This window comes from Anolis sagrei, chromosome 3, assembly GCF_037176765.1.
Source record: "Anolis sagrei isolate rAnoSag1 chromosome 3, rAnoSag1.mat, whole genome shotgun sequence".
Classification (NCBI taxonomy): Eukaryota; Metazoa; Chordata; class Lepidosauria; order Squamata; family Dactyloidae; genus Anolis; species Anolis sagrei.
The window spans coordinates 82641322-82661404 of NC_090023.1; the positions used below are offsets into that span (position 1 = coordinate 82641322).

The window sequence follows — 20083 nt, forward strand, 5'->3', positions numbered from 1 at the left end:
CATTTTTGTTTTTTAACTTTGAAAAATGTGAGGATTTAAGGGAGTAGTGGAAACATTTCAAGGTGGTTTGGAGAAGGTTTTAGCAGTTTTCATTCAAATAACCCCCACCCCTTTTAGTTCTTCTTTTTTTAATGTTGGCTCTGGATGGTAAAAGGAATATATTTATTTATTTGCAATATTTGTATACTGCCCTTCTCAACTCCGAAGGGGGACTTAGAGCATATCTAAGAACTAGCTCATATTATGAATGTTTGCTGGAAATAATCTTGTTTTATTGTTACTAGTGAGCATTAGACAAATCACTCAGTTGTAGCCAAAACATTTTTATTAAAAAAAGGAAGGCTGCAAATTGTGCCCTGATCACTTATATAATAGCAAGGAATATTGATGCAAGGCCATCAAGCTTAGCCTCTAGGGATAGCAACTTGAAATTAAAACCATACTAACAGTTTAATACTGTCCTTTGTGATTCTTAATTGGTCTTGTGTAATGCTATCAGTTCATTTCACTCTTATTAAATTTAGTTGTTTCTTCAGTAATTAAGAGTAAGAAAGTAGGTGCCATTAAAACCTAATTATTTTCATAATCAGTTTACACTTAAGTGCCTTTGGAATTCAAGATATTGTCTTAAATGAATTTTACCCAAGTAATTAATATACTGTTTTGACACCACTGTTGACTGTTATAGAATCTTGGTAGTGATGTGTATTTGAATGTAGTAAAGAATGCAAAATTTCACCCCAGGGGATATTTTCCCTGAAAATGAAACACTCTGGATTTTCTATAATGTTGTGCTTAATTTTGCCATGTAGTTTTTCTGTAAATATAAATGTGTTCTGTGGTGGAACAGTCAATCCCAATCTCTTCAACCAAATACTTTCTGAGAACTGCATTAGAAGTGTCTTCCATGTATCATCATCATCATTTAATAACTTATTAATCGCCCTCCATCCGAGAATGCTCTAGGCGATTTACAGCTAAATTATAAAAGATAAAATACATACATACAAAAATTAAAAATTAACAGAGATCGAATGCTCTAGTAAAAAGCCAGGTCTTAAGTGCGAGAGTAAAAGGCCCTAAGTCACGCATGGCTCTCATGTAGGGCAGCAAGGAATTCCACAAGGCAGGGGCAGAAATAGAAAAAGCCCTGCGTCTGGTCCTTTCCAAGTGCACTTCTCTAGGACTGAGTATATGGAGTAAGTCACGTTGGGCTGGTCGTTGCGACCTCCGATGATGGGAGAAGGAGAGGAGGTCCCTAAGGTACGATGGACCCTGGCCGTAAAGAGTTTTAAAGGTCAGAACTAGCATCTTATACAGGCCACGGTACTCAGTTGGAACCCAATGTAAATGTTGCAGCACTGGTGTTATATGGCATTTCATGGGCGTTCTTGTGAGTAGCCTGGCTGCCGCATTCTGAACAATACAAAGCTTTCGGGTCGTAGACATCGGAAGGCCCACATACAGGGCGTTGCAATAGTCCAGCCTAGACGTGACCGTGGCATGGATGACAGTTGCCAGAGCCTCGTCAGATAGGTAGGGTGCCAGTTGCCTCGCTTGTCGTAAATGGAAAAAGGCCTGTTTGCTGGCAGCAGCGACCTGAGCTTCCATTGTCAGCTGTGAATCCAGGATGACACCTAAGCTCTTAACAGTGGTCGATGGGGATAGGGCGGCACCATCGAAGGTGGGTAATGGAGGAGTCAGACCTGCCGGGCGGCCATGCCAGAAAATCTCAGTCTTTGCTGGGTTCACCTTCAGTCTGCTAGCACGTAGCCAGTTTGACAGAGCTTCCAGACATTGGGTGAAATTGTTTGGAATTGACGTTGCTCCAGGCGCAGAAGGAGGTGGGTATCGTCTGCATATTGGTAGCAGTCCAGGCCGAAACTCCGAGCCAAACTAGCAAGGGGTCTAACACTTACTTATCTTAGGGCAGGATTTGGGGCCAAAAATTTGGAGTTTGATGTGACCTATGGATAACTCAAGAATCATTCACCTAAAAGAAAAAATGCCAGCACTACCTCGGGGAGCCACAACTTCCAAACATCACCATTTTTCTACCCAGGCATTTTAGGACTAAAGCAGTGCCATGGCAGGAAAAGGGGATGCTACTGGAATAAACTAATGGCTTTCACCATTCTTCTGAAGAAGGGAATGGTTCCTCTTAAAAAAAAAAAAGAGTTAAGATACAATACTTAACTCATGGAAAAATCAACATGAAAATATACATCACTTTCATTTCATATTGTTTGTTTTGGATGTTTTTTGTAAGTGAACTGAACTCCAGCGAAATCCCTGTTTGTCTCCCTTACTTGAAACACTATGTTCTAATTCAGTGGTTCTCAACCTGTGGGTCCCCAGGTCTTTTGGCCTACAACTCTCAAAAATCCCAGACAGTTTACCAGCTGTTAGGATTTCTGGTAGTTGAAGGCTGAAACATCTGGGGCCCACAGGTTCAGAACCGTAGTTCTAATTGGTAAGTAGCGTTATTTGTGCAGTGGCAAATCCTGTAGGGCCTCAAGCAAAGCATAAAGCAGCCGGCTGCTTCCTTGATGTCCAGATCCAGTGATTCAGATAAGTGAGCTGCCTCAGTCCCCCCCCCCCCCCAAAAAAAAAAACAAACAAAGAAATTCTCATTCCATGCCATGGGAACAGTGAGCAGTGGAGACTCATTTGAGTGGGCATCCTGCACTTGTGGACTCTTGCTGTAACTGTTCTAGAGGAGATTCAGCATATTTTAACATTTTTCTCCCATCACACAGTATAGCCATGGGCATTACACTAGAAAATGCAGCTCTTAGCATAATGAGAGATACCTGTTAGTGCTGCTGGGCCACTAGGACTGAGAGGCACCACCCTGTGAAAGACTTGAGCAAAATGTCAAGCATTATGAGGATACATGGTTTGAAGCTGAACAAAAGATCATTATGGGAATTCTACTTTCCTTATATGACTGGGAAGTTAATATTAAAGAAACACTATGTGGAAGTGATTTGTGATAGCCTGAAGCCATTGGTGAATTGTGCCAAAATTCAAATGATGTGAAATTACCAGCATTCTCTCATTGCTTATTACAGATTAGCATCACATTCGGTTTTCAATATGGGAAAGGAACAAGTCAATTTTGTAAGGGGATATTCAAGTATGAGTCTGTAATAATGAATCAATGTGACATGTTTAGGGACTCATGTTGCTTATGGATGGTGCTTAGCAATGACATCTTGATATTCAAATGAGCATTGTAACATGCCTTTTTAATTTTAATTTCCTCGTGTGAACTGAAACTGAACCTGTTCATTCATCTGTGTCAAACCATAACTGAATTTCTAGTGACCTGAAATGAAAATAAACTTCAATTGCAACTGAACTTAAAGTGAAACAGAACCAAAACCTAGGTTGACTCTTTTAGTAGGACAGGTCTTGGGCCTCTTTATCCTCAGCAAGATGTCTCACTGTTGACAAAAAATATAAGCACTCCTTCATATTCTTCTTTATATGTTGCTTTTCAGCCACAACGGTTTCTTGCCTTCTTGGCCATATCTCTTCTCTTGCTTCCAAATAAGCCATTGTTCATGACAAAAAGCACCTAAGACTGAAGAAAACTGGCCATGGGGAATACTGCTGCTAAATGACTACAGTGTACTCAGGATAGCCACTGTTCCCCTTGATCATATGTTTAGCAAGATGAGGAAGACCCCGAGCCTACACTTTGTAATTATTTCAATTATTTTGATAAAAAGTTTGTTTTACCATGTTTTTCTTTTTCAGTTGTTTTCTCTGTTTTTAACATGGTCTTCATATGATTAAAGAATCAAGTGGAACCTGCTGTTTATACCTCTCTTAGCATTACAGGACATCCTTGTTATTTTCTTTAGTTTTAGCTAGACAACCTTTAGTCGCCTTTAGATAAATGTTATCCTTTAGATCTAACTGTCCCTTCTTCTTTGACATTGGACGCTAAGTGTTTAAATTATCTTTACACAGTAAATGTCGGAACGCAGACGCCTTAAAGAGCCAGACTCAAGAGTATGTCCAAAAGTAGAGTTTATTTTAACAAAGCAAAGGGGACTCAGAGACACTTAACTCAGTGTCTTTGGTCAAAACTCAAAAGTAGCAACCAGTTCAAGTCCAAGTAGCAACCAGTTCAAGATAAACTTAGGCAATAATCCGGATTATCCGGAGAAAAAATCCAGATTAACTCAAAGCGCTCCAAAAGTCACATAAAATAACACAGCAAGTAAAGGGTTAACAAGCAAAGAGCCACAAGGAAAAAGACGTGGTCAAACGAAGTCCGAGGTCGAAGTAAGCCAAATCCAAAGTTGCAAGGTTCCAAAATCCACATAGGCAGCATTATACTCAAAACTGGTCCGAAGTCAAAGAAAGGAAAATCCGCACTCACGAGAATCCATCTGAGTCGAAACACACACGAACAGAAGCAGCAACCTGCAGATCCAGGACCCAATCCCAACACAAAATAAGCAGCAACAAAATTTCAGAGCCTACTTTTATCTTACACCTCATCATCCAAAGATGAGCTGACCACCCCGTCATCATCTCTTATAGCTGTCCTTGACTCCACAATTCATCCCCCCAACTTCTCCATCTTCTGTCAAGACTTAGATCCCCCCCAAGACTCAGAAGTATCTCCCAAAGGTATGAATAAATTTGATTCTTCCAGGTTTTTTTCATCTCCTTTTCAAGTCCTCCAACATGACCACAACCCTCCCACCTAAGTTTAAAGAATTTTTAAAGAAATTGATTATTCCATTTTGAGAAGAGCCCTCAAAAGTTGGAAATGAGTGGCTTTATTGATTTTAATTAGCATGTAAAAAACCTGGATGAATCAAATTTATTCATATCTTATGTATGAACTAAATAAAATAAACTAGCATCTAACTATTTCTACTTATTTGGAATGTGCTTCTTTAAGTATGAGTATGTGAGAACAAGACTTCCCATTGCATAACAAACAGTACTAAAAACAGGAAAGCCCAGACCAAAATGCAAATCAGATATAACAATACAAGATATACTTATGGGCCCACCTCCACTTTTGTTATTAATGCTTAGACCAATAAACTAGGCACAGGGAAACTTCAGCCCTCCAGGTGTTTTGGACTTCAACTCCCACAATCCCTAGCAGCTGATAAGTTCTGGAATTTAAAGTCCAAAACACCCAAGGGGCAAAGTTTGCCTATGCCTGCAATAGACCCTTTGCATATAAACTAAATAACTGTAATATTAAAATGTAATGATATAAAACAAAGTATTGCATAAAATAATTAGCATATAGATCATGCATATTAAAATTCAAAATAATTAAAATAGAATACAATGTATTTAATATGAATGATACTAAAATTTATTTTAAACAAAATTAGATTGGATAAGAGCATCACCAGTACAAGCAACTGCAATATCAGTGAAAAAATTGCTCAAATTTTCATCGCTGCCAAAGCAAAAAGAGAAACTTTGAGAGTTATCATAGAATCAGTATCACACAAATTATTGAAATGTAGATTAGCCACACAAAAAAAGAGCCCAAGAAATTGGTTCTGGGTTCTGATTGAACAGGAAAGCAGAATAATGTGACATGTCCTCTATTTCATGCATCCCACAAATAACTGGCAGTTGCCAAGTTATGAACAAGATAGGTTCTATAGATTTGTTCTTAAGTTGAATTTGTTTGTAAGTCTGAACAGTTACATTTTTAAGTGTAGTTCTAGGATAGTGGTTCTCAACCTGTGGGTCCCCAGGTGTTTTGGCTAACAACTCCCAGAAATCCCAGTCAGTTTACCAGCTGTTAGGATTTCCGGGAATATGTGTATGTATGTATGTTTTGCTACCTGCGCCCCTGTTCAGAAGATTCCTGCTAACTTTCTGTCCCTGTGATAATTGGAAACAAGGCTTGGTGATAATGCTTCAGTAGAGACACCTTTTCCCCATGATAACTCTTTCAGAAGTGAATTTCTCAGGAGTAGATTTCTCTCACTTCCTGTTTTCTCATCTCCATTTGTAACTATGAGTTGTTTGTAAGTTGGATGTGTGTTTGTTGAGACTGCCTGTACACAGAAAGCCAAAGGGTTAAGGGAATGTCATGGTTATAGACATGGTTTGAAATCAAAGGGCTGTAAGAACTTGGTTAAGTTTTGGAAATGTGAGCTTTGCCACAATCCTTTTGATGGTCAAATGTATAGTCTATTGTATGAATTAGCATCCTTTTAAATTTCTGATTTTAAAACTGGACTTATCCTTCCACTGAAATCAAGACAAGGAACATCAGATGAAAATGCTGCTGCAATAACAAATAAACACATAACTGTTAATAACGAAATAAAACTACAGTAAGACCTTCATATCCATGTTTTTGAAGTGATAGCTCATTTCCACACACTTTATCCTTAACAGGATGAGTTCAAACAAACATGCTTTTATCTATTTTTATACAGTAACTATACTGTCCTAGACTCCGTGTTCAGCAAAATTTCAGCCCATGATGAATGGATTGCTCATTTCTTGAGCCTTGCTGCTTCAGCTCTGCAAAAATTGTTTATGGCTTCACATGTTCTGTTAAGGGTGAAGCCATAGCCAGTTTTGCATCGTTATTGACCTTCACACATGAATATACACTTTACCAGGAAGTTTTCTTTACAAGTATACCATTTCTTTTAATATGGTGATTGCTAATAAGAGAAACACATATTAGATAAGTAATACAATTCAAATCTATTGCAGCCAGTTCCATGTCTCGGAGCATGAGCAAATGTCAACAGAGGTTCACACTCAAAAGTTCATTAATTGAAAACCCAAGACATATTTATTTCTTAGGTTTAAAATTAAGTGCCTTGCTGTGCCATTCATACCAACATGAAGGATTTTTTTGCAGGTGTTGCACTCTTCCATCAAGAACATTTGTTACTTATTTTTGAGAATATTTCTATCATGACTTAAATTAGTGTACACCAATATCAACAGGTAAAAAATTGAAACACCATGTTAAGTGCAGTCTCTGTGGATGTAGCAAGACCATCTGCTTGTCCCATTTTGATGGATTCATTTCAATTGGTGAAACCCGAGGATGTGGACAAGATACTTGGAGGAATGAGGCCGACCACGTCCATCCTAGACCCCTGCCCATCCTGGCTTCTAAAGGAGGCCAGAGGGGGATTGGCTGAGTGGGTGGAGGTGGTGGTTAATGCCTCCCTTCGGGAAGGCAAAATTCCAGCGAGCTTAAAACAAGCTATAATAAAACCGCTGTTGAAGAAACCATCACTAGATCCCACTAAATTTGACAACTTTCGGCCGGTTTCCAATCTCCCCTTTTTGGGCAAAGTCCTGGAACGCGTGGTGGCCTCACAACTCCAGGTATTCTTGGGAGACACGGATTATCTGGACTCGGCACAGTCTGGTTTCAGACCGGGACATGGAACTGAGACAGTCTTGGTCGCCTTAGTGGATGATCTGCGCCGGGAGCTCGACAGGGGGAGTGTGTCCCTGTTGGTGCTTCTGGACCTCTCAGCGGCCTTCGATACCGTCGACCACGGTATCCTGGGGCGCCTTGCGGAAATGGGTCTCGGAGGCACTGTTTTGCAGTGGCTCCGGTCATTCCTGGAGGGCCGTTCCCAGAAGGTGTTATTGGGAGACACCTGTTCAACCCCACAACCATTGTCTTGTGGGGTTCCTCAGGGCTCAATTCTGTCTCCCATGCTGTTTAACATCTACATGAAGCCGCTGGGTGAGATCATCCGGAGTTTCGGGGTACGGTGTCATCTGTACGCAGATGATGTCCAACTCTGTCACTCCTTTCCACCTGCTACTAAGGCTGTCGAGGTCCTGAACCGGTGCCTGGCTGCTGTAACGGTCTGGATGAGGGCGAACAAATTGAAGTTGAATCCAGACAAGACAGAGGTACTCCTGGTCAGTCGCAAGGCCGAACAGGGCATAGGGTTACAGCCTGTGTTGGATGGGGTCGCACTCCCTCTGAAGACACAGGTTCGCAGCTTGGGTGTGATCCTGGATTCATCACTGAGCCTGGAGCCCCAGGTTTCAGCGGTGACCAGGGGAGCATTTGCACAGCTCAGGCTCGTGCGCCAGCTGCGCCCGTGCCTTGGGAAGTCTGACTTGGCCACGGTAGTCCACGCTCTTGTCACATCCCGCCTAGACTACTGCAACGCTCTCTACGTGGGGCTGCCCCTGAAGATGGCCCGGAAGCTGCAATTAGTCCAACGCGTGGCAGCCATGATCCTAACAGGAGCGGAGCGCAGGGAGCACACAACCCCCCTGTTGCACCAGCTCCACTGGCTGCCGATTTGCTACCGGGCCCAATTCAAGGTGTTGGTATTGGCCTATAAAGCCCTAAACGGTTCCGGCCCAAGATACCTATCTGACCGCGTCTCGGCCTATGAACCCACCCGGACTTTGAGATCTTCCGAGGAGGCCCTTCTCTCGATCCCGCCGGCCTCCCAAGCACGGTTGGTGGGGACGAGAGATAGGGCCTTCTCGGTGGTGGCTCCTCGGCTGTGGAACGCCCTTCCTATAGACATTAGGCTGGCACCATCTCTCATGGCATTCCATAGAAAGTTGAAGACCTGGATGTTTGTGCAGGCGTTTGAGTAATTCAGTGCAATCTGGTAATTGAACACAGGAACGGAACAATGGACGACGAATTTGGATCATGCATGGATGATGAGGCGATCGGGGATGGGGTTTGTAATAATTGTGTATTGGGATTGCTTATTAGTTATTAATGGAAATGTGTAAATTAATTGTCATTGTTTATTAACTTTTGCTGTTTTTATTGTCTTTGCTGTTTGTAAACCGCTGTGAGTTGCCCTCGGGCTTGAGATACAGCGGTATATAAGAATAGTAAATAAATAAATAAATAAATAAACAATAAAATATTTATATGGAAAGAAATAGATGTTAAACAGTAAACAAAGTTAAAATAGATTTGAAATATTTAAACAGTTTAAAAACTCCTAGCATAGCATTTGAAGTAAATCTGTGTGGACCCAAAACTTTCATAAATACTCGTTATTTTATTTGGTATTCCAAGGCTGGGAAGATAAGCATTCCCCACTTATTGTTCAATTATCTGAAGATCTCACTATTTAGCTACTTGTGAATGTTTATTTTGTGGATATCAGCTTCAAGAAAGTGTAAAAAATGTAGTAAGTTTTATTTATAAGTGTGCCTAGTCTCATTTCATATCCTTAACCCTTCTATTTTTCTTTTTTTAATTTGTTATAATTTTTAAAACTAATAAAAGTAATAAAAAGCCATTGCAAAAAATGAGAATTCTTCTCAAAAACACACATCCTGCATTAAGCATATACAGTACGATCTAAATATCTGCAAGTGACATTTTCCTGAACTTACAATGAAAATAAGAAGCTGTGAATAATAGTTAAATGTATTGAAATGAATGATTTCTGCAAGAGAGTTGTCCTGGAGGAGCTATAAAATACCTAGAGAGCTAACCTCTCTAGAAATTTTCTAGGTCCTCCATGGCTATTCTGTGGTAGTTTACTGCAGAAAACAACCTAGAATTGCTTGGAGAACCTAGAAAATTCATAGAAAAGACATCCATATTTCATCACATAACAGTTGCCAATGACAACAGTCACACCCTCATTTTTTAAAGTGTCAAAAATTGTATTTGTGTTTTCCTCACACAATAGTTGCACCCGAATTTTGGGCTGATTTTCCCTTCTTTCTCCGAAAACAAGAAAATTTTTTAAAGTAGAGGTTTCTGAAGCTCCACTCTTCTCTCCTCCTTCCTTCTGCCAAAACCTTTTACAAAACATGGTCTTTGGAGAAAAGAGGAAAAGAGTTCCAAAGACATCAATTTCAGGGTTTTTAAACTGCTTTTAAAAACTCTGAAATGGAAGAAGAAGGAAGGAGAGAACAATAGAGATTCAGAGACCCCCATTTTCTAGTTCTTAACCAGCCTTGCCTTTAAAGAAAGAAGGAAGGAACGGAAAATCACCCTCAAATGGTTCTGCAGTTTAACAAAGAAAGAGAAATGGACTATTTACTTGAAGTTGGATTATCCCTCCTCCTACCCCTCCCCTTTCACATGTAAGGCATTTAATTTTTTAAAAGCAACAGAAAATAAAGTTAGGTTTTTCCTTGCCTAATAGTCAGAAATGTGTAACTATTATGAGATGAAATATGGTATTTTCTTGGATACAGGTAGTCAAAACCACAGGTATCGGTCTCGTGGATAGGAGTGTCATACTTTATCTATATTTTGAAGTAGGTGGGTCATGAACACTTTTGTTTTTCATAAAAACCCCACATGTATTTTGCACAGAATAATTTCCTGAAACTCATGAAATCTAAGCAAAAACCATATAACATTCTTATTCTGTGTTTTTACCAATGGGTTTCCTGAGTGGTAGTAAATCAATTTTTCTGATAAGCAAATACAATAACAGTGAATATCCTTCCTTTCCATCTCCCTGTAACAATGGTTCCTTAAGTGATCATGTGAGAATTCCACTTTACACTAGGAGATCCAAGATGAATATTAGATGATCAAGTAGTGGACGAGAAACTGTGGGAAAGTGAATTGAAAACATATTTCTGCCAAAAGATCAAGGTTCAGCTATAAAAGGTTCTGAATGGTCAGTGCAAATAGCTTTGGCTGCAGACTTTTGCTCTCTATAAAAAGTATAAATGACTGTTAACCTGTGAAAAAAGTAAAGCAGATATTAAAATCGGTGCAATTATTTCACTAATTATACTATGTTAAACTACCTTTCAAAAAGCGTATGGCACCGTCATTGCCATAAAGCCAATCTACAAAATGCTAGACTTTGTAGTTTGGTGAAATTTTCAAAGTTATCCATTAGAGGATTACACTATATGGCCCTAGATTTGTCCATACTGCAGAATTATAGTACTTTAATATCACCTTAAAAACAGAGGTTCACAGGAATGGATTATACTTCTGTAATAGTTGTTTGTTGGCTGCAGATAAATTATGTAACAGTGGCTTTTAACATTGTTTTAAATTGTTTTTAAATTGATTCATTTTGTTTAATAGATTTATATGTTTTATTTAATCATTTAAACTTTGTGAGTAGTTGTTATAATTTGTTATAGATGTTTTATTCATGGGGATATTGGTTCATTTTGTATTGTTTTATGGCACTAAATGTTTGCCATCCTTTGTTGGAAACCACCCTGAGTCCCCTTGGAGAGATAGGGTGGGTTATAAATAAAATTATTAAATAGAGTATTTTAAATCTCTCACCAAACTACAAACCCTAAGATGCCATAGGATGAAGGCTTTTCCCTCAAAGGACGCATCTAAATTGTAGAATTAATACCATGGCTCAATGCTGTGGAATCTTGGGATTTTTAGTTTAGTGAGACCCCACCACTCATTGCCAGAGAAGGCTAGAGACCTTGTAAAATGACAAATCCTATGATTCCATAGCATTGAGCCATAAGAGCACTGCATTAATTCTACAGTTTATATGCATGCGTCCTAAGTGATGTTGAAGTGCTATAGCAGTGTCATGTGTACTGTAGGCAGACTCTGGGTTTCCTCAAAACTACTCACCTGCTCTATTTCTATCTGCCTCTATAGAAATAAACTCTCCTTATGCTTTCAATCACTGTGACACATTGGACTGTATTTGTGTTTTCACAGAGTTGGTGAGCGAGAAGCGGCATTAGAAGCAGCCCTGAGGCTCCTGCAACAATTCTACTTGGATCTGGAAAAGTTCCTTGCCTGGCTTACAGAAGCAGAGACGACTGCTAATGTCCTGCAGGATGCCACACACAAAGAGAAAATATTAGAAGATGCCCAAGGTGTTCGGGAGCTTATGAAGCAGTGGCAGGTAAGCCTAGTGATTTAAATGAGAGAATTATTCGTAGTCAAAGGGATGAGACCTTTCGGTTTGGGGAAAAGGAACATTCCTTTTCCTCATTCTCACATTTTTAAAAGGAGTTGTATTCATTTTTGGCACTGAATGGGATTTTCATTTGTATTTACATGTGATGGACATATAGTTTAAAGGTTTAGTTTAAGAAAAAAAGACATATAATACAAATTTAATTTTAGTCTCAGTTAAGAATGTGGTACAAATAAAGAATTCAAGAGCTTTTTCTGGTGAAGAAAAAAACAGATTACACATGCTCACAGATATTTTGATGTCACAGATCTTTCACATATGTGAGTACCTCCTATGTTCCTTGTGCCTATTGCAGCAGTATAAATACTGTTTATGTTTTTTTCTGGTTTACCTAATATGAGTTAGTTCTATTTTTTATATTGTGGGAGAAAATTAGGACTTCCTTCTAATGCATGCGAATGAGATAAACAATGGCTGAACTTGCATTACTTAGTGATAATTAGGTCACACATTTGTTTTCCCTGCGAGGAGGAAGCAAAAACCAAAGACAGCTTTAGAATATTTCATTTTTTTCTGTGTACAGTAGCTTAGCAATAAAACATCCAGTTGCCAGGTTTTAAGTGGCTCTGTGAGCAAGGTTATATTTCTGTGTTAGTGCTCCACTTCATAGTCTCCATGGATGTGATCATATTGGGGAGGGAAGGCTATATATCTGATTTGCTACAGCATGATGTGTGTATATATATCTGAGTGACTATAAAATATTTTAAGGATGTCGTTAGCTGCCTGTTGGCAAATATTTGATTGCTAGCTCTGTTACAGTGTTAATTAATCATAAGGAATTAATTTCTTCTCATCCCATACATAAATTCCACCATGAAAAATAGGCAATTTTCATGTATTTCTGATATTCTTGCAGAATACAATTGTGTTGCTCTTAGGATTAAATATATCCAGAATAATTTTTAAATATGAGATGATTATTTGTGAGTCAAAAAGTAGTCTGAAAATATTCATGCAGTGCTAAAAACTGAAGAAATAGTTTACAATATTACCTAAAGTGCTACTGAAAGTAAATTTCTCAGAAACTCAGATGGACCACTTAAAATGTGTGCTGTGATTTTGTCACTAAGAAATATTTGCAATAAAAATATATGGACAGAAGCACAGGGGAGCAATATATATGGTTATTGTTTTGATTTTTTAATATAGTAAGATTTATCTGATAAAATCTATTTGCTGTGTCATACTTTCCAAGTAACATCCAAAAAGACAATTTGCCCAACTCTGCATTTTGTAGTTTACAAATAGAAGTTATAACAGGGCAGCCAGTACATTCCTGCTACCAATAATGCTTCAAGCCACTTTAAAAAGGAAATCATCTCAACAAGTAAATTGGTGTGCAGAACATTTGTATTACTTAAGTCCTTTACGTCAACAGTGCGCATTCAGATGGGGTAATAGGTTGAGGAGTTAACACCAGGAGGTGCCATTTATGCTGTTTCTTTAAAAACAACAAGATCGTCTACCCTTTATCTTTGTCTTACAATTTACCACCAGCAGGATGTTATTTTATAATTGAAAGTTTTGTACTTCAATACACTAATCTGGACTGCTCTGTCTGTGCATGCACACATATAGTTGGGGAAATCAGTCCCATTGTGCTTAATGAGATTTATTCAGAGTAGACCTGTGCTAGACTTCTTCTCTCAGAGATGTGTGGTGCAATCCAAGTCTACTCGGAATAAAGCTTTTAGATTTTGTCTTTTGCATAAGGCCACAAACCAAAATTTAGGATTCTCCAGACTTATTCCTGTGTAGATCCATTTAGGTTATATATTGTTAGGGGCATGAGGATGATAAAATTATACAGATTTATGAAACAGAATTATAAGGTTCAAACACCAATTTCCTCATAAAGACATGAGCCAGTTGCATTCTTCTAGTCTAGGACGGCTGTTCAAGCTCTTCATCAGAGCAGTTTACACATGAATTAAAAGTAGGTAATATAGCAAGAAAAGATATAATATAGCAAGAAAAGGTACCCATCCATATTTTTCTATTATTCCTAGAATGGAAGCAGGTCACTTCCAGATTGAAAACGAAATTCATTGCAGTTCATCTGAAAGTTTTGGGTATTATATAGTAGACCATCACTTTCCTAGGTCTTGCTGCAAGGTTCTTGTTATTCCTATTGTGACTGGGAAATTATAGGAAATCCCTAGAACAAATAACCCTTCTGCTTTTCTTGGGGGGGAAGAAAGTTCCAGTGCTTGGAATTGATGAACTCAGCCCAGCACATAAAAACAATTTCAAGTGGAAGTGGTAATTCTTTTGCTTGACATATCTTATCTATTTCATAATGACCCCTCTTCAACTGATAAAACCTCAGTTTCTGTCATTAAACCTATTATTTCTGCCATTAAAGCTGTCCTTGGATATATGCTTGAATCACATATCAGGGTGCACAGATGAACATAGTTATATTGTAAAGATCAGATGCTCAGCCATTTTTACATGCTGTTGAGGTTTATCATCATCACAGGCAATCACTCATGGCTGAATATAGAGGTTTAGCAGTGGATTTGTAAATGACTGTGAGGACCTATTTTGGATCCACATGGACTTTCACATTGGGGATGTAGATTTCCAAGTAGGAGGCGGTCACGATAATAGTTTGTTTAACATGCCTTCCTCTTGGTGTGTTTCTTTCTTTCACCCTCTATCCATACCTCTTCAATTAAAAATATGTGCAATTGACTAGACAAGCAAAGAATGCTAGATATTGCAGTCCAACACCTTCTGGTGGTCTACAGAATTCCCATTCCTGTTATAGGCATATGTTTCCTTACTAATATGAAATACTATTATCTTGTGTTGTTGTTGTTCATTCGTTCAGTCGTCTCCGACTCTTCGTGACCTCATGGACCAGCCCACGCCAGAGCTCCCTGTCGGCCGTTACCACCCTCAGCTCCTTCAAGGTCAGTCCAGTCACTTCAAGGATGCCATCCATCCATCTTGCCCTTGGTCGGCCCCTCTTCCTTTTGCCTTCCACTTTCCCCAGCATAATTGTCTTCTCTAGGCTTTCCTGTCTCCTCATGATGTGGCCAAAGTACTTCAACTTTGTCTCTAGTATCTTTCCCTCCAGTGAGCAGTCGGGCTTTATTTCCTGGAGGATGGACTGGTTGGATCTTCTTGCAGTCCAAGGCACTCTCAGAACTTTCCTCCAACACCACAGCTCAAAAGCATCGATCTTCCTTCGCTCAGCCTTCCCTAAGGTCCAGCTCTCACATCCGTAGGTGACTACAGGGAATACCATGGCTTTGACTAGGCGGATCTTTGTTGCCAGTCTGATGTCTCTACTCTTTACTATTTTATCGAGATTGGACATTGCTCTCCTCCCAAGAAGTAAGCGTCTTCTGATTTCCTGGCCACAGTCTGCATCTGCAGTAATCTTTGCACCTAGAAATACAAAGTCTGTCACGGCCTCCACGGTTTCTCCCTCTATTTTCCAGTTGTCTATCATTCTTGTTGCCATAATCTTGGTTTTTTTGACATTTAGCTGCAACCCGGCTTTTGCGCTTTCTTCTTTCACCTTGATTAGAAGGCTCCTCAGCTCCTCCTCGCTTTCGGCCATCAGAGTGGTGTCATCTGCATATCTGAGGTTGTTAATGTTTCTTCCAGCAATTTTCACCCCAGCTTTGCATTCATCCAGCCCCGCACATCGCATGATGTGTTCTGCATAGACGTTAAAAAGGTTGGGTGAGAGGATGCAGCCTTGCCGTACGCCTTTCCCAATCTTGAACCAGTCTGTTGTTCCATAGTCAGTTCTGACTGTTGCTACTTGGTCCTTATACAGATTCCTCAGGAGAGAGACAAGGTGGCTTGGGATGCCCATCCCACCAAGAACTTGCCACAATTTATTATGATCCACACAGTCAAAGGCTTTAGAATAGTCAATGAAGCAGAAGTAGATGTTTTTCTGAAACTCCCTGCCTTTCTCCATTATCCAGCGGATATTGGCAATCTGGTCTCTCGTTCCTCTGCCTTTTCTAAACCCAGCTTGAACATCTGGCAACTCTCGCTCCATGTATTGCTGGAGTCTTCCTTGCAGGATCTTGAGCATTACCTTACTGGCATGAGAAATAAGGGCCACTGTACGGAAGTTTGAGCAGTCTTTCGCATTTCCCTTTTTTGGTATGGGGATATAAGTTGATTTTTTCCAGTCTGATGGCCATTCTTGTGTTTTCCATATTTGCTGGCAAATGGCATGCATCACCTTGACAGCATCATCTTTTAAGATTTTAAACAGTTCAGCTGGGATCCCGTCGTCTCCTGCTGCCTTGTTGTTAGCAATGCTTCTTAAGGCCCATTCAACCTCACTCCTCAGGATGTCTGGTTCTAATTCATTCACCACACCGTTATCTTGTATACCACACCACACCATTATCTTGTATAGCCCACATTTGGAAGTCATGCATTGTAGGAAATCCTTTCTTTTGGCAAGAAGTGAGGGCATAACACTGTTGTTTTTGCAAAGTAACATAACAATCTGTAATGCCATTAACATTTTAGTGCAAAAATGTTTTGGGGAATAATACTTCTGCTAAAACTTTAGTAGCATGTTGCTCTTAAATAATGAGTAAAGCATTACATTTTCAAAAATAAGAATTAATGCTAATACATTACTTTAAAGAAAAGATCCTAAGCTCCGATATATCCTCTTAGTGTTTGAAATGTTAATTTACTGCAGTCAGTGAAGAGACTGGGAGAAAGCAGGGAATATAATGTAATTGAACATTTTGTTTGACTGTTGATGTAATTATATTGCATTAGCATTGTAAATACAATGTTTATGAGGATGTGTATGGTTGAATCATTTGTCTATGCTGACAATAACATAAAAGATGAAGTGATTCACATCTTTACAATGCTTTCTGGAGGTTTTTTTGCCCCACAAAATATCCAGCACTTACTCAAAGGAGTTGTGTAATTATGTGTTACATTTTATTGTCTAATTTAAATACATCATGGCTCCCCTTGAGGCCTGAATTGATACATTCCCATATTAAGGAAATGAAAGTAATGAACTTTACTTTCTCCTTTAATACTTTTGGTGATGTGAAATCTCTGCAGTGTTAATTACCCTTGTGGGCTTGTAGCAATAATTATATGTGACACTGCCTTCCAGGTCTGTGATATTAGATGCAGTTCTGAAATTGGCATGGACTTATCCTGTTATTTTAGCACTGTAATCATAATATATTAAACCTGTAGATCAGTTTAATTAGTTGTTGATATCTAGAGCTTAATGAAGCAACCGTGCATGTGACAGCTATCATTATTTGAGATGATAACTTGAAAATATATTGTATTCTGAAGTAACTCCTTTAATCAAGAGTGAAAATGTATGGTAATACATATTTCTCCCCAGTGGAAGAGATTGTGTTTGCTTTATATATTGAGCGTGTACTGAAAAATTCCAAGATAAATATGACATTATTTATTGTACTTAACCACGTGTATAGCTGAATTTGATTGTTATATTTAAAAAATACTAGCCGTCCCTGCCATGCGTTGCTGTGGCCCAGTTGGTGATCTGGAAAATAATGAGAAAGTGTTTGTTTCTAATAAATGTAATTTCTTTATGCTTGTGGGTAAACAGTATTTCTTGCTGTTTCTTTGTCAGTGTTGATGTAGAGATTGTCTGGTTTGCCTACTCTGAAATTTGCAGCATATAATTGTCCTTCTTTAGGGGTTGCTTTCAAATCTATGATACTATATCTGTGTGTGTGTGTGAATCATATATATCGATCTATATCTATAGCTGAATGGCTCTTTATCAGGAGGGCTTTGATTACATTTATGAATGACCTTTAGTATTTTCTGTTGGTCATGGGGGTTCTGTTTGCCCCAATTCTTGCATTGGTGGGGTTCAGAATGTTCTTTGATTGTAGGTGAACTATAAATTCCAGTAACTACAATTCCCAAATGTCAAGGTCTATTTCACCCAAACTCCATCTGTGTTCATATTTGGTCATATGGAATATTCATGCCAAGTTTGGTCCAGATGCATCATTGTTTGAGTACACAGTGCTCTCTGGATGTAGGTGAATTACAACACACAAACTCAAGTTCAATGCCCACGAAGCCCTTCTAGTGTTTTCTGTTGGTCATGGGAGTCCTGTGTGCCATGTTTGGTTCAATTCCATCACTGGTCAAGTTCAGAATTCTCTTTAATTGTAGGTTAACTATAAATCCCAGCAACTACAACTTCCAAATGACAAAATCTTTTTTTTTTTTAGTGATGGTCACTCCTTGGGTTAGTAGGTGTCTTGTGGCTAAATTTGGCGGCAATTCATCCAGTGGTTTTTGAGTTATGTTAATCCCACAAATGAACATTACGTTTTTATTTATATAGATTGATAGAATGGATGAAATCAGGAGTAAAGTCTATGTTAATACTATTTTTTGCAAGGTAGCAGCTTGCCAAGAGTAGTTTATTTATTTATTTATTTAAGGTGGAAAAGTAGAAGAGGTCATCCTTCCATTACTTCCCCCTGTTATGTTTCCTCTCAAGTCCCAACACTTTATTTCGGGATCTAAATGTCTGATTGTGAGGTTACTTATATAATTTGAACTACATAGTTTCTGGGATGCAAGCAGTATGCCTATTCATTACCAAAGTGTAGAACAAGAGACTGCATACATTGCAATAAATTTATATATGCTCAATTTTAAAGTATATTTAATTTAGATATTTACATTTATAATTCATTTAGTGGATGTATAGCTTACTTTTTCACTAGCCTTCAAAATGGCTTATAGGGTGATTAAAACAGGAGTAAAAAAAATACATAAGAACTGCATGCTTAAACAACACATCAGTTGAAGTTGTTCCTATGGAAGAGAGGGTGAAATCTAGCTGGAATTATTGACCTATGAATTATTGTTTTTGCACTTCTTCACTACACTCCCTCTTTCCAGAAAGTGACTGGTGTAAGCTGGCAAGAATAAAATTCTCCTTATCTGGAGTTTTAGATTTAACTTGTTTCTTTCTTTTATGATGTGTTCAGTAAAAAAAATGTGGGGGCAAGTGGCATTACTAGAAATGGGTAAGATTCTCATTGTGATGCAGAATAAGCTAGATGTTTCTAAGTTTTGGATGTGAAAAATATATTATTGTTATCCAGAATTTTTCCCAGTCTTGGAATAAATAATAATTGTCCTTCCCTCATCTGCCAGTTTCCTCTTTCTCCCTTTCTATCTTTTCCAAAGTTACATATTTGCTGGAGAGAAATGCAGAGGCGATATGATTTAGCCGTTTCCCCAGGGTTCAACTGCACAGTGCATTAATATAGTAAAGGAGTGGGCAAGGGAAGTCAGGCTGAGTTTTAGAATTCAGTGCTTACCTATCTCTTTATTGAGTGTCCATGTGATGTTTGAGTAATGGAGAGGAGAATGAAACATAGCTGACAAAAGGTGTGCTGGCACAGAGGGATTTTCCATCCAAGAAGACAACATCCAGAACTCTGAAATGCCACTGGTAGCTAGCTAGCCAGTTCTTTTCTATATGCCAGATGCCTCCTCAGTGACTGGCCCTGACTCCAAAGCCAGACTGTAAAAAGGGCAATGATAAGTAGGAACTATTCCTGAGCCAAAACAAAGCAATTTTTCTCTTCAATCTAGCCACTTTCACAGAGTCTGGCTCTGAAGATCCAGAGGCAGGTATTCATGAAGGAGCTGGGACTGTGCATCAGAGCCAGTTGCTGGAGATTATGTGGGGACTTTGGCTGTTGTTGTCCATGCTCCAATAAGTGTCCATCAGCTGGAGATGTGGTTTGATACTACGTTTTGGCAGCATACCTCAGCACAATCTGATGAAAGTGCTGAATTTCAGCACGATGTGAAATTCGGGGCGGGGGGGGGGGGAGGGCTTGTGTAGTTTCCACCTTTGTTCATTCCAATATGTTCTCAAATACCAGATAAATTTATAATACAATAATTTTTAAATAATTAAAAGAAACAAAACAAATGCTTCTGTCTTCTGTTATATCTATAAATAGAATATCTTGTCCTGTGTGAATTTAGATGGGAAAATATGCATTTCATGAGAGGTTTTAAAAATGTCTCCACACTACCTGTACTCCCAAGAGTGCTAAGTAGTCATTATAACTCCAGAAATTGTTGCTATGCTTTGCGACTATTGTATTGCTGAA

General features: G+C 38.9%; 1 protein-coding gene across 15 annotated transcripts in view; it reads left to right on the top strand.

Moving 5' to 3' along the window:
• DMD (dystrophin) overlaps positions 1-20083 on the top strand; it is a 1568405-nt gene that overhangs the window by 1247058 nt on the left and 301264 nt on the right. For all 15 annotated transcript variants that reach the window (XM_067466757.1, XM_067466754.1, XM_060770144.2 and 12 more), the window contains one exon: positions 11660-11849. In XM_067466757.1, coding sequence (XP_067322858.1) covers positions 11660-11849 — 190 coding nt within the window. The remainder of the gene's footprint in view (positions 1-11659; positions 11850-20083) is intronic.